Source organism: Pseudophryne corroboree, chromosome 10 (assembly GCF_028390025.1).
Source record: "Pseudophryne corroboree isolate aPseCor3 chromosome 10, aPseCor3.hap2, whole genome shotgun sequence".
Lineage (NCBI taxonomy): Eukaryota > Metazoa > Chordata > Amphibia > Anura > Myobatrachidae > Pseudophryne > Pseudophryne corroboree.
This window is the reverse complement of record NC_086453.1, coordinates 194,259,869-194,287,544: the sequence shown is the minus strand read 5'-3', so window position 1 is coordinate 194,287,544 and position 27,676 is coordinate 194,259,869. Positions and strand designations below refer to the sequence as shown.

The following is a 27,676-nucleotide window of genomic DNA, read 5'->3' as shown; positions in this document are numbered from 1 at the left end:
ATAAATATGGATTTGATTTAGATTTCTCTTCTGTTCATTCACTTTGCATTTTGTTAACTGATCAAAATAATAAGATTTTACTTACCGGTAAATCTATTTCTCGTAGTCCGTAGAGGATGCTGGGGAGTCCGTAAGGATCATGGGGGAGAGACGGGCTCCGCAGGAGACATGGGCACTTTAAGAAAGAATTTAGTTCCTGGTGTGCACTGGCTCCTCCCTCTCTGCCCCTCCTCCAGACCTGTTAGAGAACTGTGCCCAGAGGAGATGGACAGTACGAGGAAAGGATTTTTGTTAATCCAAGGGCAAGATTCATACCAGCCACACCAATCACACCATATAACTTATGATAACAATCCAGTAAACAGTATGACAATAACATAGCATCAGTTCACGCCCGATGCAACAACAACGTAACCCTTATTGAAGCAATAACTATATACAAGTATTGCAGAAGAAGTCCGCACTTGGGACGGGCGCCCAGCATCCTCTACGGACTACGAGAAATAGATTTACCGGTAAGTAAAATCTTATTTTCTCTAACGTCCTAGAGGATGCTGGGGACTTCATAAGGACCATGGGGGGTTATACCAAAGCTCCCAAACGGGCGGGAAAGTGCGGATGACTCTGCAGCACCGATTGAGCAAACATGAGGTCCTCCTCAGCCAGGGTATCAAACTTATAGAATTTTGCAAAGGTGTTTGTACCCGTCCAAATAGCAGCTCGACACAGCTGTAGTGCCGAGACCCCTCGGGCAGCCGCCCAAGAAGAGCCCACTTTCCGAGTGGAATGGGCCTTGATCGATTTAGGCAACGGCAATCCTGCCGTAGAATGCGCCTGCTGAATCGTGTTACAGATCCAGCGAGCAAGAGTCTGCTTTGAAGCAGGGCCAAGCTTGTTGGCTGCATACAGAACAAACAGTGCTTCTGTTTTTCGGACTCTAGCCGTCCTGGCTACATAAATTTTCAAAGCCCTGACCACATCAAGGGACTCTGAATCCTCTAAGTCCCGTGTAGCCACAGGTACCACAATAGGTTGGTTCATATGAAAGGATGAAACCACTTTTGGCAGGAACTGAGGACGTGTCCGCAATTCCGCTCTATCCATATGGAAAACCAGATAGGGGCTTTTATGTGATAAAGCCGCTAATTCCGATACTCGCTTAGCCAAAGCCAGGGCTAATAACATGACCACCTTCCAAGTGAGATATTTCAACTCCACCGTTTTCAGTGGTTCAAACCAGTGTGACTTTAGGAAGCCCAAGACCACATTAAGGTCCCAAGGCGCCACCGGAGGCACAAACGGAGGCTGAATATGCAGCACTCCCTTAACAAAAGTCTGAACTTCTGGGAGAGAAGCCAATTCTTTTTGAAAAAAAAAATGGATAGGGCCGAAATCTGGACCTTAATGGAGCCTAATTTAAGGCCCAAATCCACTCCAGTTTGTAGGAAGTGAAGGAAACTGCCCAGATGGAATTCTTCCGTAGGAGCATTCCTGGCCTCACACCAAGAAACATATCTTCGCCATACACGGTGATAATGTTTTGCTGTTACTTCCTTCCTAGCCTTTATCAGCGTAGGGATAACCTCCACCGGAATACCTTTTTCCGCTAGGATCCGGCGTTCAACCGCCATGCCGTCAAACGCAGCCGCGGTAAGTCTTGGAACAGACAGGGACCCTGTTGCAACAGGTCCTGCCTAAGAGGAAGAGGCCACGGATCTTCCATGAGCATTTCCTGCAGATCTGGATACCAGGTCCGTCGTGGCCAATCTGGAACGAGGATTGTTCTCACTCCTTTTCTTCTTACTATTCTCAACACCTTAGGTATGAGAGGAAGAGGAGGAAATACATAGACGGACCGGAACACCCACAGTGTCACGAGGGCGTCTACCACTACTGCCTGAGGGTCTCTTGACCTGGCGCAATACCTCTGCAGCTTTTTGTTGAGGCGGGACACCATCATGTCTATCTGTGGCAGTTCGCACAGACTCACAATCTGTGCGAAGACTTCTGGATGAAGTCCCCACTCTCCCGGGTGTAGGTCGTGTCTGCTGAGGAAGTCTGCTTCCCAGTTGTCCACTCCCGGAATGAACACTGCTGACAGTGCACTTACATGATTCTCCGCCCAGCGAAGAATCCTGGTGGCTTCCGCCATTGCCGCTCTGCTCCTTGTGCCGCCTTGGCGGTTTACATGAGCCACTGCGGTGATGTTGTCTGACTGGATCAGAACTGGTTGATCGCGAAGTAAGGCCTCCGCTTGACGTAGGGCGTTGTATATGGCCCTTAGTTCCAGGATGTTGATGTGCAGACAAGTATCTTGACTTGACCAAAGACCCTGGAAATTTTCTTCCCTGTGTGACTGCTCCCCAACCGCGGAGACTTGCGTCCGTGGTCACCAGGATCCAATCCTGAATGCCGAATCTGCGGCCCTCGAGAAGGTGAGCACTCTGCAGCCACCACAGGAGTGATACCCTGGCCCTGGGGGACAGGGTGATCAACCGATGCATCTGTAGATGTGATCCGGACCACTTGTCCAACAGATCCCATTGGAAAGTCCTCGCATGGAACCTGCCAAAGGGAATGGCCTCGTATGAGGCCACCATCTTTCCCAGGACTCGAGTGCAATGATGCACGGACACCTGTCTTGTTTTCAAAAGGTTCCTGACCAGAGTCATAAGTTCCTGGGCTTTTTCTATCGGAAGATAAACCCTTTTCTGGGTCGTGTCCAGAATCATGCCCAAGAAGGGCAGACGAGTCGTAGGAACCAACTGCGACTTTGGGATATTGAGAATCCAGCCGTGTTGTTGTAACACTTTCAGTGAAAGAGATACGCTGTTCAGCAACTGCTCTCTTGATCTCGCTTTTATGAGATCGTCCAAGTACGGGATAATTGTGACACCCTGCTTGCGCAGGAGCACCATCATTTCCGCCATTACCTTGGTGAAATTCCTTAGAGCCGTTGAGAGACCAAACGGCAACGTCTGAAATTGGTAATGACAGTCCTGTACCGCAAATCTTAGGTACGCCTGATGAGGTGGATAAATGGGGACATGAAGGTACGCATCCTTTATGTCCAGTGACACCATAAAATCCCCCCCTTCCAGGCTGACGATGACCGCTCTTAGCGATTCCATCTTGAACTTAAACCTCTTCAAGTACAGGTTCAGAGATTTTAAATTCAATATGGGTCTGACCGAACCGTCCGGTTTCGGAACCACAAACATGGTCGAATAATACCCCCTTCCCTGTTGAAGGAGGGGAACCTCGACCACCACCTGCTGAAGATACAATTTTTGTATTGCATTTAACACTATCTCCCTCTCTAGGGGGGAAGATGGTAGGGCCGATTTGAAAAACCGGCGAGGAGGCACCTCTTCGAATTCCAGCTTGTAACCCTGAGAAACAATTTCTATCGCCCAGGGATCCACCTGAGAGTGAACCCAGATGTGGCTGAAACCCCAAAGACGCGCCCCCACTGGCCCCGACTCCACCAGTGGAGCCCCAGCGTCATGCGGTGGATTTTGTAGAGGCCGGGGAGAACTTCTGTTCCTGGGAACTAGCTGTGTTGTGCAGCTTCTTTCCTCTGCCCCTCCCTCTGGCAAGAAAGGACGCACCTCGGACTTTGTTTCTTTGTGAACGAAAGGACTGCATTTGATAATGCGGTGCTCTCTTAGGCTGTGAGGGAACATAAGGCAAAAAATGTGACTTTCCAGCCGTAGCTGTGGAGACCAGGTCCGATAGACCTTCACCGAACAATTCCTCACCCCTGTAAGGTAAAACCTCCATATGCCGTTTTGAGTCGGCATCACCTGTCCATTGCAGAGTCCACAGGACCCTTCTGGCAGAAATCGACATAGCGTTTATTCTAGAACCCAGCAGACCTATGTCTCTTTGAGCATCTTTCATGTAAAGGACAGCGTCTTTAATATGCCCCAGGGTCAATAAAACAGTATCCCTATCTAGGGTATCAAACTCCTCTGATAAGGTATCAGTCCATGTCGCTACTGCACTACAGACCCAGGCCGACGCGATTGCCGGTCTGAGCAAGGTACCTGAATGTGTATAAATGGACTTCAGGGTACCCTCCTGTTTGCGATCAGCAGCATCCTTGAGGGTAGCCGTATCCTGGGACGGCAGGGCTACCTTTTTGGATAAGCGAGTTAAAGCTTTGTCCACCCTAGGGGAGGATTCCCATCGTAACCTGTACGTTGGCAGGAAAGGATACGCCATAAGAATCCATTTGGAAATCTGCAGTTTATCTGGAGATTCCCAAGCTTTTTCACATAACTCATTCAGTTCGTGTGAGGGGGGAAAAGTTACCTCAGGTTTCTTTCCCTTATACATATAAACCCTTGTGTCAGGGACAGGGGTTTCCTCTGTGATGTGCAAAACCTCCTTAATTGCTATAATCATATATCGGAGTGATTTAGCCAACTTTGGCTGTAACTTTGCATCATCGTAATCGACACTGGAGTCAGAATCCATGTCAGTATCTGTCTCAACAATTTGGGATAGTGGGCGCTTATGAGACCCTGACGGTCCCTGCGACATAGGATCAGGCACGGGTTGAGACCCTGACTGTCCCAATGCATCAGCCTTGTCTAATCTTTTATGCAAAGAATTAACATCATCATTTAAAACCTTCCACATATCCATCCAATCAGGTGTCGGCGCCGTCGGCAGAGACCACATTCATTTGCTCCCGGCTCCTCTCCCACATAGCCTTCCACATCAGACATGTCGACACAAGCGTACCGACACACCACACACACAGGGAATGTCCTTTCTGAAGACAGTTTCCCCCCTGGAGAGACAGAGTATGCCAGCACACACCCCAGCGCTATATAACCCATGAATAACATAGTAACTTAATCTTAACCCAGTAGCTGCTGTTAATATAATTTTTTTGCGCCCAATTATGTACCCCCCCCCCCCCCCCATCTCTATTCAACCCTCTTCTACCGTGTATCAGCAGGGGAGAGCCTGGGGAGCTTCCTCTGCGTGCTGTGGAGAAAAAATGGCGCTGGTGAGTGCTGAGGGAGAAGCCCCGCCCCCTCAGCGACTGCCTTCTGTCCCGCTTAAATTTTATTTCTTTGGCGGGGGCTTCTACATATATACAGTGCCCAGCTGTATATATGTGTTTAATTGCCAGAATGAGGTCCCAAATGCTGCCCAGGGCACCAGCCCCCCCCCCCCCCCCCCCCCTGCAGTGCTGTGTGTTACCTCCAGTGAAGATCACGTTGTCTTCTGCCGCCTGTGAAGTCTTCTTGCTTCTCATACTCACCCGGCTTCAGTCTTCCGGCTCTGCGAGGGGGACGGCGGCGCGGCTCTGGCACGGACGGCGAGGGTGAGATCCTGCATACCGATCCCTCTGGAGCCAATGGTGTCCAGTAGCCTAAGAAGCAGGACCTAGCTTCAGAGAGTAGGGCTGCTTCTCTCCCCTCAGTCCCACGATGCAGGGAGTCTGTTGCCAGCAGAGCTCCCTGAAAATAAAAAACCTAACAAAAAACTTTCTATCAGCAAACTCAGGAGAGCTCACTGAAAAGCACCCAGTTCCTCTGGGCACAGAATCAAACTGAGGTCTGGAGGAGGGGCAGAGAGGGAGGAGCCAGTGCACACCAGGAACTAAATTCTTTCTTAAAGTGCCCATGTCTCCTGCGGAGCCCGTCTCTCCCCCATGGTCCTTACGGAGTCCCCAGCATCCTCTATGACGTTAGAGAAAAACTATTAACACTATTTTTTAAAGCATTCTTACTTTGCAGCATTTTTTCAACACCTGCCTAAAACTTTTGCACTGTACTGTAGATCTAGAAACTAATGGAACACATGCTTGGTCATATGTGAAATTATAAAATAAGCTGGTCACTTTCATTGTGCATATAAAGTTTGTAATGTACAGTTAATTTTTTACTTGCAAAATAAAAGCGGAGAAGTTTTACTGTTAAGTCATACTTACCCATCAGTAAGTCATACACACAGATGTCCTCATGTACAATCCACAAGCTTGCAGCTATAAGACTCCTTACCAGTTATTCATACTAAAGAATAAACCTAGAGGCTAACAATTTCTTTGTCCATACTGTTACCACTACAGTATGACCTTCTTGATGCCTAGCGCTGAACCTAGAACATGAAGGCAAATTTCTACAGCTGTTAAATATAAGATAAACACATGCATTAAGAATGTTAATTGGCCTCTGATACCACAATACCGAAGTTATATACCTGCCTACTATCACATTTGATGAGCTGCAGATGCAACATAATGATTTACACCTTTTAGAGTTGAAACCTTTTTGGTTTAAATAAAATGCATTCCCGGGGATACAGTTCTTTGTCTTTCTTAAGGAGATCATTGTACATCTGTTCATATGTGGTTTTGAAATCGTAAACATTTGGCTTGTCTGGCGCAGGACCGGGAAGTTTAACATGTGTTCCTGTTCCAAAGGATCGGACATTGAAGGATCTTTTACTGAAAGACAAAAAAAATAAAAAAATTTAAAAAAACTATTTATTTTTTTCAGAAATGGACATTACAATGTATGATTGCACATTTTTACATTGAAGCAACTTTATATGCTATTAATTAGGAAAATACAGGTCAGAAATTACATTTTGTTTGGGATTGTATCAAGACAACCTATGGTTCAGCACTTGGACCCTCAAATGACTCGTATGTGTATATAATCTTATTGCATATATTTGGGGGGGAAGGGGGGGGATTCAATAAGGCATGGTAAATTACAGTAGCCAATTAATCCCCTGGGGGTAATTTAATTATCCCAATAGTCAGGAACAAAATACCAGATAACTACCATTTCTTTTTAACTGCATGTTAACGGCCACAGAAAAAATAAAAAATAAATAAAACCGGGGTAACTGAAATACCCTGAAAAATGTTATACTGTAAATCGGGTATTTACTGAATTTTACAGCAAAAAAAGGGATTACAGGTAATTGAATTCTCCCCTAAGTATTCTATTCTACAACTCTGACAAAAGCTATAATTCCAAGAACCTGCCTTAAGCCAGGATGACTTTGTCTACATAAATGGAGGGCTCTAGGTAATGATAAACGTCATGAGAGATATATGTACCAATAGATATGCGTTCCAAAAAAAAACAAAAAAAACATACAAGCGGTAACGTAGTTTGGGGGCACCTTTGGGATGTCTTGCCCTGTTACATCTATACCGGCAGCTCTTGTGCCACATGAGAAAAGACTAAGGCTATCAAGATTATGCTTTTCTACTACCTCCGCATGTCCACTAAAAACTGTAGTGAACATTGTACTGCTGTTATGTATGACCTGTGTTGTCTTTGTAGCTGCTATGCACGATTTGTTCTGTTGATTATGTATGAAAAGATGTACTGCATTCAGTAAACCTACAAATTATCCTAAATAAAACTATTAATGGTTTTTTTTTTAGGTTGAATCAATTGGGTTTTTTTTTTGTCTGTTCTTCCCCTATAAAGATAAGGAATATGATCAAATGTGTATGACTTGCTGTATAAAGAGTTCTCCATAACACAGAGTAAATGAGCAAAATAAGTTCAAATTAAAAACTCATACACATTGCCCCTGGCATTCTTTGCCTCAGCGACTGTATAAAGAAACCATTGGAAATCACATCTGCATATGAAAGTTACCATCCAGCACTTATAGGATAACATTTCTAGATTACCTTACCAGTACAATGCCCATGATATTAAATTAGGACATTAAGTTAAAGGCATTAATTTTGGACATTAAAATACAAAACCCGGCTGAACTTTCCTGCAAATTGCGGATATATATTCACAGTGCTAGCTGTCTGCTGGACGCTAAGACAACGCAGCAGCTACATTGGGCATGTGGAGCCGGCGGTCTATGAAAATCTGTAAGACCAGAGCCTGGTTTGATGCCATCGTTTAGCTGGCTAGTGTCTGTTAAAGTTAGAGCTGCCATTTGATCCGGGGTAAGAATGGCTTTATTCTATTGACTTTGTCCATGCAGTACATTAAGTTTTGATATATACCAGCAATTTATTCAAATTGGTTGTGCTGGGCACCCTCCATTGGTTGGAAAATTGTGTTTGCTGGACTGTAACGTGGATATACGGCAAAGCCAGTAACGCTAGGTTCACACGGTCATATATTTTTGAGTTGGTCCGGAAATTGGACGACTACTCTAGAAATTGTAGGCACAAATTTCTGAGCTACACTTAAGTTTTTTGTTTTTTTCACTTACCAATTTTCTGCCACATCACACTGCATGTGCATATGTCCACCAACAAGGTGGATGACAGTGACAGAGAAACATAGGAAATATGGGCAGATTATTGAGAATGCGCACACACACTGCTCAAAACTGAGAAACTGTGGGCAAGATTTTTGGTTTGGGACAACAAATCTCAAAATTTATTGCTCGTGTGTGTGGGCAAAGTTTTCCACAATTATCTGCAAAACACCAAAACAATTGTCCGTACACACTATATGATAAAGCGAGCCAATCAATTATTAGCAAACCGTCCCAATAATTGTATACTGTGTACTTTACACTCATTGACTCTAAGATTCTATACCTTGATATTATCTGTGCCAGATCAAGAGATTTTGCAGCTATGCCCATTATGCACCCTAATTAGCCCTGCGTGTGGCTTTAGTGCTGTGCATTTGTAGCCCGCAATAGGGGGGTTTACTGGACTTTCCTTCAAATTATATATATTTTTAAGTCAGATATACTGGTCAGTTGCTGTATTGGCTATAAGACTTTACAGCTATACCACCTGGATATTAGCTGCCCAGTTTGCCTGGATATCTTGTAGTTGGATTGTGTTTGCAGACAGAACTAGTCCCGCACACTACAATGCTCGGTAGATGTAGGGACGGGCCAGTTATGTGTTTGATTGTTTTTCTAAATAAAGTAAGCTATATACTGCATTGACAAAAATCAAACTTAGCCATATCTCTTGCAAATGATATTTTGCACACGTAACTGGTGTGAAATACCATTGCTGACATTTATCTGTGAAGTTGTGTACTCTAGGGGTGGTATTTAAATGATATCACGTCCAATCTCCTTTCTAAATTGATCCCAGTTATTGCACATATCACGCCCATAGTAATCAGATTTGGCTGCATAAAGGGATGAGTATCTCGCTACCCATGGGTAGAGAGCTGAAATGAGGATACCACGTCTGTCAGCAGAAACAGAACGGTAGTGGAAATGAGTGAAAAGAATTGAATACCGCCCTAGATATTTTTATCTATAGGAGTACAAAAGTACTCTAGAGTACAAGCATTTCCCTAATTCTCCCTTTAATATCTCCATGCTCTGTATTTTATGAAAGCTTTTCTGTTCTTCATTGCTTCTGTACTGTATTATGGGAATTCTGTTAAATGCCTTGAGTGCTACTGGAAAAAAGAGCGCTCTATAAAATTAAGTTACTATTTAAAATAGGGAAAACACAGCATGCTTGAACCAAAGCTAAATTGAAATATATATGCTAGACATCCACAAGATGAGGGTTCTGTTACTCCCACTAAAGGCTGTCCACTGGCTAATAAATCCTCTATACTAAAAGCAAACATTACACTACAAGTTTTCGATGCAATTACTACATGTGAGAAAAGATTAGCTGATCACGAGAGGTACAGTTTGACCTACTATTCATCAAGATCTCCAAAAAGTTCAAGAAAGGATTTGAGAGGTGGAGATGCAAATCTCTGCATTAGAAGAGAATTTCTCACCCTTGAAAGTCCCTATTAGAACCCTTAAATGGTCAGATATGAAGAGGAAACTCTTCCGTAATAACATTAGCATTGTGGGGCTACCAAAAAGAGAGGAGGGTACTAATCCCAAGGAGTTTCTTGAAAAAAGTAGCTAGTTGATACCTTTGGGCAAGGCTCTTTACATTTTGCAGTGGAGAGGGCACGTCAAACCTCTACTAGGTCTCTGCCACCCAACTGGACACCTCTTCGTTATGGTGACCGGGACAGTTCTCCACTTGGCTTGCAGTAAGGACTGCAGATGTGGTAGTATTTAATTACATCCTAATTATGCTAGCAATGTTCACAAATAGACGGCACAATTTCTGTCTATTAAGAAGCAGCTGCAAGTTCAACATTGTTTATTCCATGTTGTTTTCAGCTAAGTTGAGTTATTGTAGATGGTGCTACAGATCCCGCAACCCCCTCCCCCTCATGAAGCTGCTCAATGGCTTGATCATTACAGGCCGGGATGTATGCAGATGGGCGAGGTTTATTTCTGTGATAAAGGGCTAAGCTGTAACTGTATCTGCTCAAGATACAATCAAGACATTGTACAGTAGTGTGCCATTGATTCTTCTTCCGTGGTTCCTTTTTTTTTGTTGCTATAATGTACATGTCGTATTGTTAACGCGTTAAGAATTGAAATAGTATAAACTTCACATTTAATGGAAATAGTGGACAAATGTATTGAAATTTAGTATTTAATAAAAAAGGTTTGAAATGACAGTACAATTGAACTATTATACTATTCACAAAAATGTTTAAAGTGAACACAAAGAAAAAAGGAGAATAGGAATTGAATGCACAATAAGGTATATCAATATTTAAAGTGTAGAGCACATTTAATATGTTAACATAAGAATTTAAAATGTATATAAAGTTATAGTTTAATATTCTGTTTTGTTAACACTACAATACCTACAATAACTACTAAAAGCTAGTAATTTTTTGAAAATGTGTGTACTGAAAGCACTTTAACACTGTACACCGACATTGTAAGGATGTGCATGTTTGTTAATATAAGTTTAATTTATTCCTTTTTTGAAGGAAAGTTGTTTTGTAACTTGTTGGTAAGATGTAACTATGGTAAGGAAACGACTTGGTAAACGACTTGTTGAACCATTCGTTAATAAAATGTGCTGCGATTGTACTATATAACTGAACAAATCTACACCACTTAGAAGCAATTCTACTGAGAAACCCTTTGGTGGAGCAATGTCTGGAGAGCACCCAATGTCTATAGGCTATTAAAAAAATTTTGCTCCTTAATTTTTTTTTACTTTTTCTATTTTTGTTGTTTTAGATTAGGGTCAGAAGGGAGGGGGGTTGTAAGTAGACTAGTGTTTGGGCTACACATACAGGGAGGGGGGGGGCAGAGGATTGTATTTGTCTTGTGATTAAAAATTTTTTTTTATAAAATATGAAATACAAAAATAAAAAAAAAGATAATATAGACCATAGATAAATAAAAGGGATACACTTGTAATAATCGGCTATCTGAAAAACAACATCTGTGAGCTAATAACATATTAATGTGACATTTTAATTTAAAACCAACCTACTGCAATCATTCACAGGAGGTAACATAATGCAGCTGAGGCCAGACTGTAAGACTTACAGTTTCAGCCTTTTGATAAGTAGTTTTCTGTGGAGGAAGACATACAATGAGATTCTCTTCTTCTCTCCACTGAGGCGAAGTAGGAACGGTGAGATGTATGAACAGCTTGGATGCTGAAGCGGGAGAGTAAGACCTCCCCCCTCCGGTGATCCCTGCCTGTGCCCCAAAGTGCATCAGCCTACGGCTGATGCCCTAAATCTCTTCCTGGCCTGCTCCAGTGTGCATGTGCAAGATCTTGCTACTCAAGCGAGTACATACATGCAGCACGGAGTGGGAAAACAATATGTGGCAAGCACAGCGAGCCACCGAGCCTGCAAGGGGTTTTCCAACGCTCACCCCACTGCTGGCATCCCAGGGTTTGTATTCTGACCTCCGGGATCCCGACCACCGGCATTCCAATCCCAACCCGCAGTTTGTGCACATAACGTGCACAGATACCACTTCTTCCTGATATCGCCACTTCGTACATTTACCCATTTGTTACTAATATGCCTATTAACACCTGGCAAAGGCGCCTCAATTATGATAACTGAAGCCAAATGTAAGTTTATCCACAGACCCTACCAGTGCCCTGATGACAAAAGACCCCCATATTTCTGGAGACTCCATTGCCCATAATCACCATGTCACTGAAAAATGTGTTATAGCCTGTCATTATCCTCCTTATAACTTATACAGCTATGGCTGCCTTCAGTATTTACATCTGTAAAAAAAAACAAAAAAAAAAAAACACAAATATATTCAACTCCCATAGTGAGGCATGTGCAGACTGCTCCTTGGACAGCAGCAAGGAGAAGCAGAGGACTGCAAAGGGAAAGCTAAAAGGATAGGGCTGGTGGAGTGCGCAAACTGAAAATCACTGAGAGGACCCAGCAGCAAGATTACATTTTAATTGCACCATTAAACTCCTGCCTGGAGAGTGCCGTGCTTTCTACAGACTCCTAGAAATAAGCTGATTCAGCCGTTTTTGTCTGAAAATCTTAAACAGGCATCCATAGACCAGTATCTTATTATGGTGTGAACATATTTTAAGTGTGCAAGCCTGCACACCAATGACTATACATCCATGAACTTTTGTTACCCTGTACTTGGCTAATAACATGAAAAAGAGAATTAGAATTATGAGATCTTCCATGGGTACTAGGAAACTCATGGCAAGAGCTCTTCCCTCCATTCTTACAGTTACAGGACAGCTTGTGGGCTAAGATGAACTACCAAGCAGTTGTGAGCCAAAGATGCTGTGTTGAGATTATGTCCAAAGACCCTTCCTAATAGGTCTGGCTCAGAGATAATCCAATCAACCATAGTGGGGTCCTCAGGAGTTACCTTCAAAATGAGGATCACTTTCCCCCCAATGCAGTTGCACTGTGTCAGAAGCCAGCACCAGTGACACTGAATGAGCAACCTGCAGCGACTCCCTGACAGAGAATGAGTTGTTCAGTTCACTAACTGACAAGTAGTCCCAGGAACTCACCCTGCTCGGCTTCTGGATCCTATGGCCACTGATGACAACCAAAAACTTTAAGTGTCACAGCTGGTATTCAAGCCTCGTGGGATGGCCTAGGGTTGGTGCCTCTACTCAACTGTGACCGTGGAATTGGATATGCAGCACACTTAATGTGACAATTCAATTTACAATGCCTGGGAATGACGTATCAGGAGTCCACACTATATTATGCGTATGATATATTGTTCCAAATACACAATATATCTTTTATAGTGCATACCCACACTTTCTCCAAACCATGCAGACATATGGCTGCCCCAGACCAGGTATAAACAGTGGTACACCCTCTGTGCCAGGAAGCACAAATCTAAGGCAGGGCCAAAGGTTGTAATGGTGATTCCTACGAAGAAGGCAATACGCTGCTACACACTGGAGAAGCTACTTTTATCTCAGAACTTAAAGAGTGCAGCGCCTCGCTGGAACACATAAGGTCATCTGTCCAGCATCACTTTACACTAGCAGGGATTTTGAGGGGAGAACCCTTCAGTCCCTGCATCCAGGGCGGTCACCATGCTACGATACCAGTGAGCACGTACTGCATACACAGGAATAGGGCAATACAGGTTAAACTGAGAAAATTAGAATATCATGAAAAAGTTCATTTATTTCAGTAATTCAACTTAAAAGGTGAAACTAATATATTATATAGACTCATTATACATGCAAGATGAGATATCTCAAGCCTTTGTTATGATGATGATTGTGGTTTACAGTTTAAGAACATCCCAAAATCCAGAAAATTTGATTACATAAAAAAAAAAAAATATTAAATACAGAAATGTCGTCCCTCTGAAAAGTATCATGCATATGTACTCAGTACTTGGACAGGGCCCTTTTTGCATGAATTATTGCCTCAATGCGGCGTGGCATGGATTCTATAAGTGCGTGTGTGGAAAAATAAATAAATATATATATATATATATTACATACATACACACATACATATATACATACATACACACAGTAGCCAAGTCACTTTCTGCAGACAGAAACCTAAAAATGATGGGCATGTGCAGTCGCTTGTTATTTCAAAAATCCCACTGTATTCTATTACAGGAATTCATATTTCTTATTGTGTATTGCAGTATTTACAGACTTTATTAAAATACAATACAAGCTACCTTGGAGATCACTTATTTTAATACAACACAACAGCTGTTTACTGTATGGTTGGCAGGGAAGAGATTAAAGCAGCACGCGATAGATCACGTTACAATGTATCATGGTATCAAAGAAAAGGAGCCTGTGTTTTAGTGAATGTCACTTACCGGAGGACCTACACAATACACATTAGCAGAAAGAAACGCACACTGTTGTAAGCTGTTTGAAGTGTAGCTGGGTCAGAAGTTTAACGTTAAGGGCAAAGAGCAGCACTTTTATGACACGATTTGGGCTATGCAACTTTCTCATAATGTCCTTTGGGATGTAAAAAAAAAAAAATCAGTGCTCAGCCAGGAGTGAAAGAGGGGGCGCCCAATATAATTTAAGTAGGATGCTGCTCCTTAGATAGGCTGCCTATACTGTAAGTGAGAATTGTTTGCCCGGCAAACTCTGGATTCCCTTTCAGTTTGAGGATCTCATTAATGGCAGGGAAGATAGAAATCCTGGGATTACCCTGCACTACACCACTGGTTTTCAGATGGGTGATGTGTTGCCTTTCAAAACACTGGAGACAGATTACTCAGCCGTTTTGCTACCCGCTTTTGTCTTTATCCAAATATCAGGGTGTGCTTTGCAGGGCTCTCACCCCTGCTGCTTGGTGACACTCCAATGTTTTGAACGGGTGGATCTCTCACCTCTGTCTGTTCTATGATCGCTGTGCCGCACTCCACTGTATTGGTTTGACGGGACTCTCACTCTCGTCACGCAGTGTAGGCATTAAGCTGATACTCCCCTTTCCGTATAACGGATACTCCAAAAGTCGTGCCGCTACCACTGCTACAGGGAGTTCGTAGAACTGCTCTCCCCGTTCAGCTCTCCATAGGAGACCTGTCCATTCTCTCTACTTCAAAGGTCTGCTTTCATCTCCCGCCAACCAATTTCAACACCAGATTGGGTCTTTCAAGGCACAGGTGAAAGCAGTACTACCAATTCAGTACACACAATTCAAAGGGGGAATTCAATTGTGCCATGCGTCCCCACTGGCAGTCTATAGTAATCGGCGTCTATTAGAACAATTCAACTGTTGCTTTGATCAGGTGGCCATTAGCTGTAGCAGTGACTTTTTTCCCTTGCAGCCTCTGGCAGTGCAAAAAAATAAAAATAAAAAAATAAAAATAGGATTTTACTTACCTACCCGTAAATCCTTTTCTCGTAGTCCGTATAGGATACTGGAGATCCATTTAGTACCATGGGGTATAGACGGGTCAACTAGGAGTCGTGGGCACTTAAAGAATTTGAGAGGAGCCAACCCACACTATGCTCCTGCTACCAGACTCCGTTTAAGAAACTGTGCCCGAGGAGACGACGACTTACTTTGAGAGAAGGATAGATCAGGACAGTGGCGAGATTCCGAACCAACACACACACACACACACACAAAAGGAAAGCTAGACTAACCAAACTTGAAACAGGAACAGCAACGGCTGAACCAACAGGTCCAAACGCGTTGGAGCTACCCATCTATACTACATTGGACTGAGGACGAATGTTCACTGCAAAGAAGGACAGTACTGCTAATCCTTTTCGCAAACCATCCGGTCACGTGATCCGGAGTTCCGGAAGCAACCGGTTGCCAGGCGACGTAAGAAGCCCGAGACAGCGTAGAGTGGAAGGCGGAGGGGAAGGGAGAAGGCAAGTCCCTGTAGGAGGAGGAGAGGCGGCGCGGCCAGCCGCTCGGAGAGCTCCGACCGGGTCCACTTCGCCTCCGTGACAGGCACACACCCCAGGTCAGCGGCCCCGCAGAGCGGGCCCGATTCGGGCGCTCTACTGTGGGACGTGCTGCAGGAGGAATAGCACCAGTCCAGGGTCCTTATTCTCCACTCTAACCAAAGCATACACTACCGATGTCAACTGTCCATCACTTCACAAGAGAATCCTTCACTCCAGAGCACAGATTAGCGGGATGCTGCAGTCTGTATAGACTTGTAAACCGTTTGGACTTTAGTACATATTATCATTATTATTTTTTTGTGGCATTTTTCTTTCTTTTTTTCGACTTTACAAAGATTACAGCATTTGTTCTTTCAATTGAACCTTGCACTTCAGAATTTAAGCTCAAACCAGGAGCGTGCCCCAATCACCGATTGACTTTTAAGCCGAATTTATACCTTTTGGGAAAGAAAGTATCTTGGCATCTTAGAATAAACAACCTTAAGTATATTACCTGCTTTTTCATTATTGATTTTAGTTTCACTTTATAACCGTATCATTCACCACTACAAATAGGGTTTGAGCGCTGGTTCCCTGTGGATTTATCCACATCCGTATACTTACCATTTAAGGGGGGGTGGGACACCCCTCATTACCAGCAGCACACCCCGCCTCAGATTAACACCTCAGTGCGCAGAGAACCCATTTCTGTACATTAAATTAATCAAGTAACAGTGTAGGAATAAAGCACCAAGCGGGCGCCCAGTATACGGACTGAGAAAATTATTTTCCGGTAGGTCATTAAAATCCTATTTTCTCTTACGTCCTAGAGGATACTGGGGTTCCATTTAGTACCATGGGGAAGTACTAAAGCTCCCTAACCGGGTGGGAGAGTGCTGAGGTTCCTGCAGAATTGAAGATCCTCAGATGTCAAATTATCAAACTTGTACAATTTAGCAAACGTGTTCGAACCTTACAGAGTAGCTGCTCGGCAGAGCTGTAAAGCCGCCCAGGAAGAACCCACCTACCTAGAAGAGTGGGCCTGTACAGAATTTGGACCCGGCAATGCTGCAGTGAAATAAGCATGCTGGATAGGGAGCCTGATCCAGCGTGCAATTGTCTGCTTTGAAGCAGGACACCCAATTTTATTGGGATCATATAGGACAAACAGTGAGTCGGATTTCCTGTGACGAGCTGTCCTTTTACATATACCTTCAAAGCCCTCACAGCATCCAAAGACTGCCTACTGTATGGCTGTCGGATGAGAATCTTTCACAGTGCAACCCCCAGAGTGTCCCATGCACTGCTGTCCACAGTGATCAGGCAGCCCGGCACCACCCGCCGCAGTGACTAAAGTTAACACTGAGAAACAACGCGGTAGCGCAGCTCCAGAGTGTCCCGATCACTGTGACCAAGAGATAACAGGCAGCCCAGCGGCACTCCCCTACCGCCTATATAATAAGAACTAGCAGCCACAGCTCTGCTACCTTTTCTCTCTGTCTCGATTACCAGCAGCCCCGTTTGTGACATCAGATCACCTCCACCGCGTCCCTCCTGGCTGCTGTCAGTGTCAGCCGGCAGTAGAGTGACTAGCACCTGATGCACTGCACACGCGGAGCACCTCCTCCATTTTCTGTCAGCAGGAGCATAGCCCCAGCACCTCATCCCAGAGCAGGCTGCGCTGCATCAGCACATCCCTCTGAGGCAAAGCACCATTGGGAGCACAACCTAGCCAATGGAGATCACTTCCCCAGTTACTGCATGTATTAGGGTCATGCTAGGGGCCACACACACATATCATAATATAATATAACACTATATATATATATATATATATATATATATATATATATATATATATATATATATATATATATAAAGAATTTACTTACCGATAATTCTATTTCTCGTAGTCCGTAGTGGATGCTGGGAACTCCGTAAGGACCATGGGGAATAGCGGCTCCGCAGGAGACTGGGCACAAAAGTAAAGCTTTAGGACTACCTGGTGTGCACTGGCTCCTCCCCCTATGACCCTCCTCCAAGCCTCAGTTAGGATACTGTGCCCGGACGAGCGTACACAATAAGGAAGGATCTTGAATCCCGGGTAAGACTCATACAAGCCACACCAATCACACCGTACAACCTGTGATCTGAACCCAGTTAACAGCATGATAACAGAGGAGCCTCTGAAAAGATAGCTCACAACAACAATAACCCGATTTTTGTAACAATAACTATGTACAAGTATTGCAGACAATCCGCACTTGGGATGGGCGCCCAGCATCCACTACGGACTACGAGAAATAGAATTATCGGTAAGTAAATTCTTATTTTCTCTGACGTCCTAGTGGATGCTGGGAACTCCGTAAGGACCATGGGGATTATACCAAAGCTCCCAAACGGGCGGGAGAGTGCGGATGACTCTGCAGCACCGAATGAGAGAACTCCAGGTCCTCCTCAGCCAGGGTATCAAATTTGTAGAATTTAGCAAACGTGTTTGCCCCTGACCAAGTAGCTGCTCGGCAAAGTTGTAAAGCCGAGACCCCTCGGGCAGCCGCCCAAGATGAGCCCACCTTCCTTGTGGAATGGGCTTTTACAGATTTTGGCTGTGGCAGGCCTGCCACAGAATGTGCAAGCTGAATTGTACTACAAATCCAACGAGCAATAGTCTGCTTAGAAGCAGGAGCACCCAGCTTGTTGGGTGCATACAGGATAAACAGCGAGTCAGATTTTCTGACTCCAGCCGTCCTGGAAACATATATTTTCAGGGCCCTGATTACGTCCAGCAACTTGGAGTCCTCCAAGTCCCCAGTAGCCGCAGGTACCACAATAGGCTGGTTCAGGTGAAACGCTGAAACCACCTTAGGGAGAAATTGAGGACGAGTCCTCAATTCTGCCCTATCCGTATGAAATATTAGGTAAGGGCTTTTATAGGACAAAGCCGCCAATTCTGACACGCGCCTGGCTGAAGCCAGGGCCAACAGCATTACCACTTTCCATGTGAGATATTTTAAATCCACAGTGATAAGGGGTTCGAACCAATGTGACTTTAGGAACCCCAAAACCACATTGAGATCCCAAGGTGCCACCGGAGGCATAAAAGGAGGCTGTATATGCAGTACCCCTTTGACAAACGTCTGAACTTCAGGAACTGAAGCCAGCTCTTTTTGGAAGAAAATCGACAGGGCCGAAATTTGAACCTTAATGGACCCTAATTTTAGGCCCATAGACAGTCCTGTTTGCAGGAAATGCAGGAAACGACCCAGTTGAAATTCCTCTGTAGGGGCCTTCCTGGCCTCGCACCACGCAACATATTTACGCCAAATACGATGATAATGTTGTGCAGTTACTTCCTTCCTGGCCTGGATCAGGGTAGGGATAACTTCATCCGGAATGCCTTTTTCCTTCAGGATCCGGCGTTCAACCGCCATGCCGTCAAACGCAGCCGCGGTAAGTCTTGGAACAGACAGGGTCCCTGCTGGAGCAGGTCCCCTCTTAGAGGCAGAGGCCACGGGTCCTCTGTGAGCATCTCTTGAAGTTCCGGGTACCAAGTCCCTCTTGGCCAATCCGGAGCCACGAGTATATTTCTTACTCCTCTCCGTCTTATAATTCTCAGTACCTTGGTTATGAGAGGCAGAGGAGGGAACACATACACTGACTGGTACACCCACGGTGTTACCAGAGCGTCCACCGCTATTGCCCGAGGGTCTCTTGACCTGGCGCAATACCTGTCCAGTTTTTTGTTGAGACGGGACGCCATCATGTCCACCTTTGGTTTTTCCCAACGGTTTACAATCATGTGGAAGACTTCTGGATGAAGTCCCCACTCTCCCGGGTGGAGGTCGTGTCTGCTGAGGAAGTCTGCTTCCCAGTTGTCCACTCCCGGAATGAACACTGCTGACAGTGCTATCACATGATTTTCCGCCCAGCGAAGAATCCTTGCAGCTTCTGCCATTGCCCTCCTGCTTCTCGTGCCGCCCTGTCTGTTTACGTGGGCGACTGCCGTGATGTTGTCCGACTGGATCAACACCGGCTGACCCTGAAGCAGAGGTCTTGCTTGGCTTAGAGCATTGTAAATGGCCCTTAGTTCCAGGATATTTATGTGAAGTGACGTTTCCAGGCTTGACCACAAGCCCTGGAAATTTCTTCCCTGTGTGACTGCTCCCCAGCCTCTCAGGCTGGCATCCGTGGTCACCAGGATCCAGTCCTGAATGCCGAATCTGCGGCCCTCTAGAAGATGAGCACTCTGCAACCACCACAGGAGAGACACTCTTGTCCTTGGGGACAGGGTTATCCGCTGATGCATGTGAAGATGCGATCCGGACCATTTGTCAAGCAGATCCCACTGAAATGTTCTTGCGTGGAATCTGCCGAATGGAATCGCTTCGTAGGAAGCCACCATTTTTCCCAGGACCCTTGTGCATTGATGCACTGAGACCCGGTCTGGTTTCAGGAGGTTTCTGACTAACTCGGATAACTCCCTGGCTTTTTCTTCCGGAAGAAACACCTTTTTCTGGACTGTGTCCAGAATCATCCCTAGAAACAGCAGACGTGTCGTCGGAATCAGCTGTGATTTTGGGATATTTAGAATCCACCCGTGCTGTCGTAACACTACTTGAGATAGTGCTACTCCGACTACTAACCGTTCCTTGGATCTTGCCCTTATCAGGAGATCGTCCAAGTAAGGGATAATTAAGACGCCTTCTCTTCGAAGAAGTATCATCATTTCGGCCATTACCTTGGTAAAGACCCGGGGTGCCGTGGACAATCCAAACGGCAGCGTCTGAAACGGATAGTGACAGTTCTGTACCACAAACCTGAGGTACCCTTGGTGAGAAGGGTAAATTGGGACATGGAGGTAAGCATCCTTGATGTCCAGAGACACCATATAGTCCCCTTCTTCCAGGTTCGCGATCACTGCTCTGAGTGACTCCATCTTGAACTTGAACCTTTGTATGTAAGTGTTCAAAGATTTCAGATTTAAAATAGGTCTCACCGAGCCATCCGGCTTCCGTACCACAATAGCGTTGAATAATACCCCTTGCCCTGTTGCAGGAGGGGTACCTTGATTATCACCTGCTGAGAATACAGCTTGTGAATGGCCTCCAATACCGCCTCCCTGTCGGAGGGAGACGTCGGTAAAGCAGACTTTAGGAACCGGCGAGGGGGAGGTGTCTCGAATTCCAATTTGTACCCCTGAGATACCACCTGAAGGACCCAGGGGTCTACCTGCGAGTGAGCCCACTGCGCGCTAAAATTCTTGAGACGTGCCCCCACCGTGCCTAAGTCCGCTTGTAAAGCCCCAGCGTCATGCTGAGGACTTGGCAGAAGCGGGAGAGGGCTTCTGTTCTTGGGGATTGGCTGTCTGTAGCAGCCTTTTTCCCCTTCCTCTGCCCCGGGGCAGAAATGAGGAGCCTTTCGCTCGCTTGCCCTTATGGGGACGAAAGGACTGCGCCTGATAATACGGCGTCTTCTTATGTTGAGAGGCGACCTGGGGTAAAAATGTGGATTTCCCAGCTGTTGCCGTGGCCACCAGATCTGACAGACCTACCCCAAATAACTCCTCCCCTTTATAAGGCAATACTTCCATATGCCGTTTGGAATCCGCATCACCTGACCACTGTCGCGTCCATAACCCTCTTCTGGCAGAAATGGACAGCGCACTTACTCTTGATGCCAGTCGGCAAATATCCCGCTGTGCATCACGCATATATAGAAATGCATCTTTTAAATGCTCTATAGTCAGTAATATACTGTCCCTGTCTAGGGTATCAATATTTTCAGTCAGGGAATCCGACCAAGCCAAACCAGCACTGCACATCCAGGCTGAGGCGATTGCTGGTCGCAGTATAACACCAGTATGTGTGTAAATACATTTTAGGATACCTTCCTGCTTTCTATCAGCAGGATCCTTAAGGGCGGCCGTCTCAGGAGAGGGTAGAGCCACCTGTTTTGATAAGCGTGCGAGTGCTTTATCCACCCTAGGGGGTGTTTCCCAACGCGCCCGAATCTCTGGCGGGAAAGGATATAATGCCAATAATTTTTTAGGAATTATCAGTTTATCGGGGGAAACCCACGCTTCATCACACACACCTCATTTAATTCCTCAGATTCAGGAAAAAATAAGAATTTACTTACCGATAATTCTATTTCTCGGAGTCCGTAGTGGATGCTGGGGTTCCTGAAAGGACCATGGGGAATAGCGGCTCCGCAGGAGACAGGGCACAAAAAAGTAAAGCTTTTACCAGATCAGGTGGTGTGCACTGGCTCCTCCCCCCATGACCCTCCTCCAGACTCCAGTTAGGTACTGTGCCCGGACGAGCGTACACAATAAGGGAGGCAATTTGAATCCCGGGTAAGACTCATACCAGCCACACCAATCACACCGTACAACTTGTGATCTAAACCCAGTTAACAGTATGATAACAGAAAGAGCCTCTTAAAGATGGCTCCTTAACAATATAACCCGAATTTGTTAACAATAACTATGTACAGTATTGCAGATAATCCGCACTTGGGATGGGCGCCCAGCATCCACTACGGACTCCGAGAAATAGAATTATCGGTAAGTAAATTCTTATTTTCTCTATCGTCCTAAGTGGATGCTGGGGTTCCTGAAAGGACCATGGGGATTATACCAAAGCTCCCAAACGGGCGGGAGAGTGCGGATGACTCTGCAGCACCGAATGAGAGAATTCCAAGTCCTCTTTTGCCAGGGTATCAAATTTGTAGAATTTTACAAACGTGTTTTCCCCCGACCACGTAGCTGCTCGGCAGAATTGTAATGCCGAGACCCCTCGGGCAGCCGCCCAAGATGAGCCCACCTTCCTTGTGGAATGGGCCTTAACAGATTTAGGCTGTGGCAGGCCTGCCACAGAATGAGCAAGTTGAATTGTGTTACAAATCCAACGAGCAATCGTCTGCTTAGAAGCAGGGGCACCCAACTTGTTGGGTGCATATAGTATCAACAGCGGGTCAGATTTTCTGACTTCAGCCGTCCTTGAATGTATATTTTTAAGGCTCTGACAACGTCCAACAACTTGGAGTCCTCCAAGTCGCCAGTGGCCGCAGGCACCACAATAGGTTGGTTCAGGTGAAACGCTGATACCACCTTAGGGAGAAAATGCGGACGAGTCCTCAGTTCTGCCCTATCCGAATGGAAGATTAGATAAGGGCTTTTATAAGATAAAGCCGCCAATTCAGATACTTTCCTGGCGGAAGCCAGGGCCAGTAACATAGTCACTTTCCATGTGAGATATTTAAAATCCACCTTATTCAATGGTTCAAACCAATGGGATTTGAGGAAATCTAAAACTACATTTAGATCCCACGGTGCCACCGGAGGCACCACAGGAGGCTGTATATGCAGTACTCCTTTAACAAAAGTCTGTACCTCAGGAACTGAGGCCAATTCTTTTTGGAAGAATATTGACAGGGCCGAAATTTGAACCTTAATAGATCTCAATTTGAGACCCATAGACAATCCTGATTGTAGGAAATGTAGGAAACGACCCAGTTGAAATTCCTCCGTCGGAACACTCCGATCCTCGCACCACGCGACATATTTTCGCCAAATGCGGTGATAATGTTTCGCGGTGACTTCCTTCCTTGCCTTAATCAAGGTAGGAATGACTTCTTCTGGAATGCCTTTCCCTTTTAGGATCTGGCGTTCAACCGCCATGCCGTCAAACGCAGCCGCGCTAAGTCTTGAAAGAGACAGGGACCCTGTTGTAGCAGGTCCCTTCTCAGAAGTAGAGGGCACGGGTCGTCCGTGACCAACTCTTGAAGTTCCGGGTACCAAGTCCTTCTTGGCCAATCCGGAGCCACTAGTATTGTTCTTACTCCTCTTCACCGTATAATCTTCAATACCGTTGGTATGAGAGGCAGAGGAGGAAACACATATACTGATTTGTACACCCAAGGTGTTACCAGTGCGTCCACAGCTATTGCCTGTGGATCTCTTGACCTGGCGCAATACTTGTCCAGTTTCTTGTTGAGGCGAGACGCCATCATGTCTACCATTGGTCTTTCCCAACAGTTTATTAGCATGTGGAAGACTTCTGGATGAAGACCCCCCTCTCCCGGGTGAATATCGTGTCTGCTGAGGAAGTCTGCTTCCCAGTTGTCCACGCCCGGGAAGAACACTGCTGACAGTGCTATTACGTGATTCTCCGCCCAGCGAAGAATCTTGGCAGCTTCTGCCATTGCACTCCTGCTTCTTGTGCCGCCCTGTCTGTTTACATGGGCGACCGCCGTGATGTTGTCCGACTGAATCAACACCGGTTTTCCTTGCAGGAGTGGTTCCGCCTGGCTTAGAGCATTTTAGATTGCTCTTAGTACCAGAATGTTTATGTGAAGAGACTTTTCCAGGTTCGTCCATACCCCCTGGAAGTTTCTTCCTTGTGTGACTGCTCCCCAACCTCTCAGGCTGGCGTCCGTGGTCACCAGGATCAAATCCTGTATGCCGAATCTGCGGCCCTCCAATAGATGAGCCTTTTGCAACCACCACAGAAAATATACCCTTGTCCTTGGCGACAGGGTTATTCGCAGGTGCATCTGAGGATGCGACCCTGACCATTTGTCCAACAGATCCCTTTGGAAAATTCTTGTATGGAATCTGCCGAATGGAATTGCTTCGTAAAAAGCCACCATTTTTCCCAGGACTCTTGTGCATTGATATACAGACACCTTTCCTGGTTTTAGGAGGTTCCTGACAGGTCGGATAACTCCTTGGCTTTTTCCTCGGGAAGAAAAACCTTTTTCTGAACCGTGTCCAGAATCATCCCTAGGAACAGCAGACGTATCGTCGGAAAACAGCTGCGATTCTTGGAATATTTAGAATCCAGTCGTGCCGTCGAAGAACTACTTTAGATAGTGCTCTTCCGACCTCCAACTGTTCTCTGGAACTTGCCCTTTTTAGGTCGTGCAAGTAAGGGATAATTTAGATGCCTTTTTTCTTTGAAGAAACATCTTTTCGGCCATTACCTTGGCAAAAAGGCCCGGGGTGCCGTGGATAATTCAAACGGCATCGTCTGAAACTGATATTGACAGTTCTGTACCACGAACCAGAGGTACCCTTGATGAGAAGGACAAAATTTGGACATGGAGGTAATCCTTGATGTCCAGGGACACCATATAGTCCCCTTTTTTCCGGTTCGCTATCACTGCTCTGAGTGACTTTATCTCGATTTGAACCTTTTATGTAAGTGTTCAAAACATTTTAGATTTAGACTATGTGTCACCAAGCCGTCTGGCTTCAGTACCACAATATAGTGTGGAAAAATAATACCCTTTTCCTTGTCGTAGGAGGGGTACTTTGATTATCACCTGCTGGATATACAGCTTGTGAATTGTTTCCAATGCTGCCTCCCTGTCGGAGGGAGCCGTTGGTAAAGCAGACTTCAGGAACCTGCGAGGAGAAGATGTCTCGACTCTCCAATCTTTACCCCTGGGATAATACTCGTACGATCTAGGGGTCAACTTGCGAGTGATCCCACTGCGCCCTGAGACTCTTGAGACTACCCCCCCACCTTGAGTCCGCTTGCACGGCCCCAGCGTCATGCTGAGGACTTGGCAGACGCGGTGGAGGGCTTCTTTTCCTGGGAAAGGGCTGCCTGCTGCAGTCTACTTCCCTTACCTCTATGTCTGGGCAGATATGACTGGCCTTTTGCCTGCATGCCCTCATGGGAAAGGAAAGATTGAGGCTGAAAAGACGGTGTCTTTTTTAGCTGAGATGTAACTTGGGGTAAAAAAGGTTGGATTTCCCAGCTGTTGCTGTGGTCCCCAGGTCCGATGGACCGACCCCCAAATAACTCCTTCCCTTTATACAGCAATACTTCCATCTGCCGTATGGGATCTGTATCACCTGACCACTGTCGTGTCCCTGACATCTTCTGGGAGATATGGACAACGCACTTATCTTGATGCCAGAGAGCAAATATCCCTCTGTGCATCTCACATACATATATATAGAATGCATCCTATTAAATGCTCTACATGAATAAAATATTTTCAGTCAGGGAATCCGACCAAGCCAACCCAGCACTGCATCTCCAGGCTGATGGCGATCGCTGGTCGCAGTATAACCACCGTATGTGTGTATATACTTTTTAGGATATTTTTCCAGCTTCCTATCAGCTGGCTCCTTGAGGGCGGCCGTATCTGGAGACGGTAACGCCACTTGATAAGCGTGTGAGCGCCTTATCACCCTAAGGGGTGTTTCCCAACGTACCCTAATTTCTGGCGGGAAAGGGTATAACGCCAATATTTGCTATCGGGGTAACCCTACGCATCATCACACACTTCATTTTATTTTATCTGATTCAGGAAAAACTACAGGTAGTTTTTTCACTCCCACATAATACCCTTTCTTGTGGTACTTGTAGTATCAGAAACACGTAACACCTCCTTCATTGCCCTTAACGTGTGGCCCTAATGAGAAATACGTTTGTTTATTCACCGTCGACACTGTATTCAGTGTCCGTGTCTGTGTCGACCGACTGAGGTAAATGGGCGTTTTTAAAACCCCTGACGGTGTTTCTGAGACGCCTGGACCGGTCCTAATAGATTGTCGGCCGTCTCATGTCGTCAACCGACCTTGCAGCGTGTTGACATTCTCACGTAATTCTCTAAATAAGCCATCCATTCCGGTGTCGACTCCCTAGAGAGTGACATCACCATTACAGGCAATTTCTCCGCCTCCTCACCAACATCGTCCTCATACATGTCGACACACACGTACCGACACACAGCACACACACCGGGAATGCTCTGACAGAGGACAGGACCCACTAGCCCTTTGGGGAGACAGAGGGAGAGTCTGCCAGCACACACCAAAAACGCTATAATTATATAGGGACAACCTTATATAAGTGTTTCTCCCTTATAGCATCTTTTATATATATACAATATCGCCAAAATCAGTGCCCCCCCTCTCTGTTTTAACCCTGTTTCTGTAGTGCAGTGCAGGGGAGAGCCTGGGAGCCTTCTCTCCAGCTTTTCTGTGAGAGAAAATGGCGCTGTGTGCTGAGGAGATAGGCCCCGCCCCTTTTTCGGCGGGCTCGTCTCCCGCTATTTTTGAAGTTAGGCAGGGGTTAAATATCTCCATATAGCCTCTGTGGGCTATATGTGAGGTATTTTTTGCCTCTAATAAGGTTTTTATTTGCCTCTCAGAGCGCCCCCCCCAGCGCTCTGCACCCTCAGTGACTGTTGTGTGAAGTGTGCTGAGAGGAAAATGGCGCACAGCTGCAGTGCTGTGCGCTACCTTTAGAAGACTGCAGGAGTCTTCAGCCGCCGATTCTGGACCTCTTCTGTCTTCAGCATCTGCAAGGGGGCCGGCGGCGCGGCTCCGGTGACCATCCAGGCTGTACCTGTGATCGTCCCTCTGGAGCTTGATGTCCAGTAGCCAAGAAGCCAATCCATCCTGCACGCAGGTGAGTTGACTCCTTCTCCCCTCAGTCCCTCGCTGCAGTGATCCTGTTGCCAGCAGGAATCACTGTAACATAAAAAACCTAGCTAAACTTTCTCTAAGCAGCTCTTTAGGAGAGCCACCTAGATTGCACCCTTCTCGGCCGGGCACAAAAATCTAACTGGAGTCTGGAGGAGGGTCATGGGGGGAGGAGCCAGTGCACACCACCTGATCTGGTAAAAGCTTTACTTTTTTGTGCCCTGTCTCCTGCGGAGCCGCTATTCCCCATGGTCCTTTCAGGAACCCCAGCATCCACTTAGGACGATAGAGAAAATAAGAATTTACTTACCGATAATTCTATTTCTCATAGTCCGTAGTGGATGCTGGGGACTCCGTCAGGACCATGGGGATAGCGGCTCCGCAGGAGACTGGGCACAAAGTAAAAGCTTTAGGACTAGCTGGTGTGCACTGGCTCTCCCCCTATGACCCTCCTCCAAGCCTCAGTTAGGATACTGTGCCCGGACGAGCGTACACAATAAGGAAGGATTTTGAATCCCGGGTAAGACTCCTTACCAGCCACACCA

General features: G+C 45.8%; 1 protein-coding gene across 1 annotated transcript in view; it reads right to left on the bottom strand.

Annotated features, from left to right (window-relative positions):
* The window catches only part of SSU72 (SSU72 homolog, RNA polymerase II CTD phosphatase), a 179,128-nt gene that overhangs the window by 63,802 nt on the left and 87,650 nt on the right, over positions 1-27,676 (bottom strand). Inside the window, exon 2 of the mRNA XM_063943011.1 lies at positions 6,326-6,469. Coding sequence (XP_063799081.1) covers positions 6,326-6,469 — 144 coding nt within the window. The remainder of the gene's footprint in view (positions 1-6,325; positions 6,470-27,676) is intronic.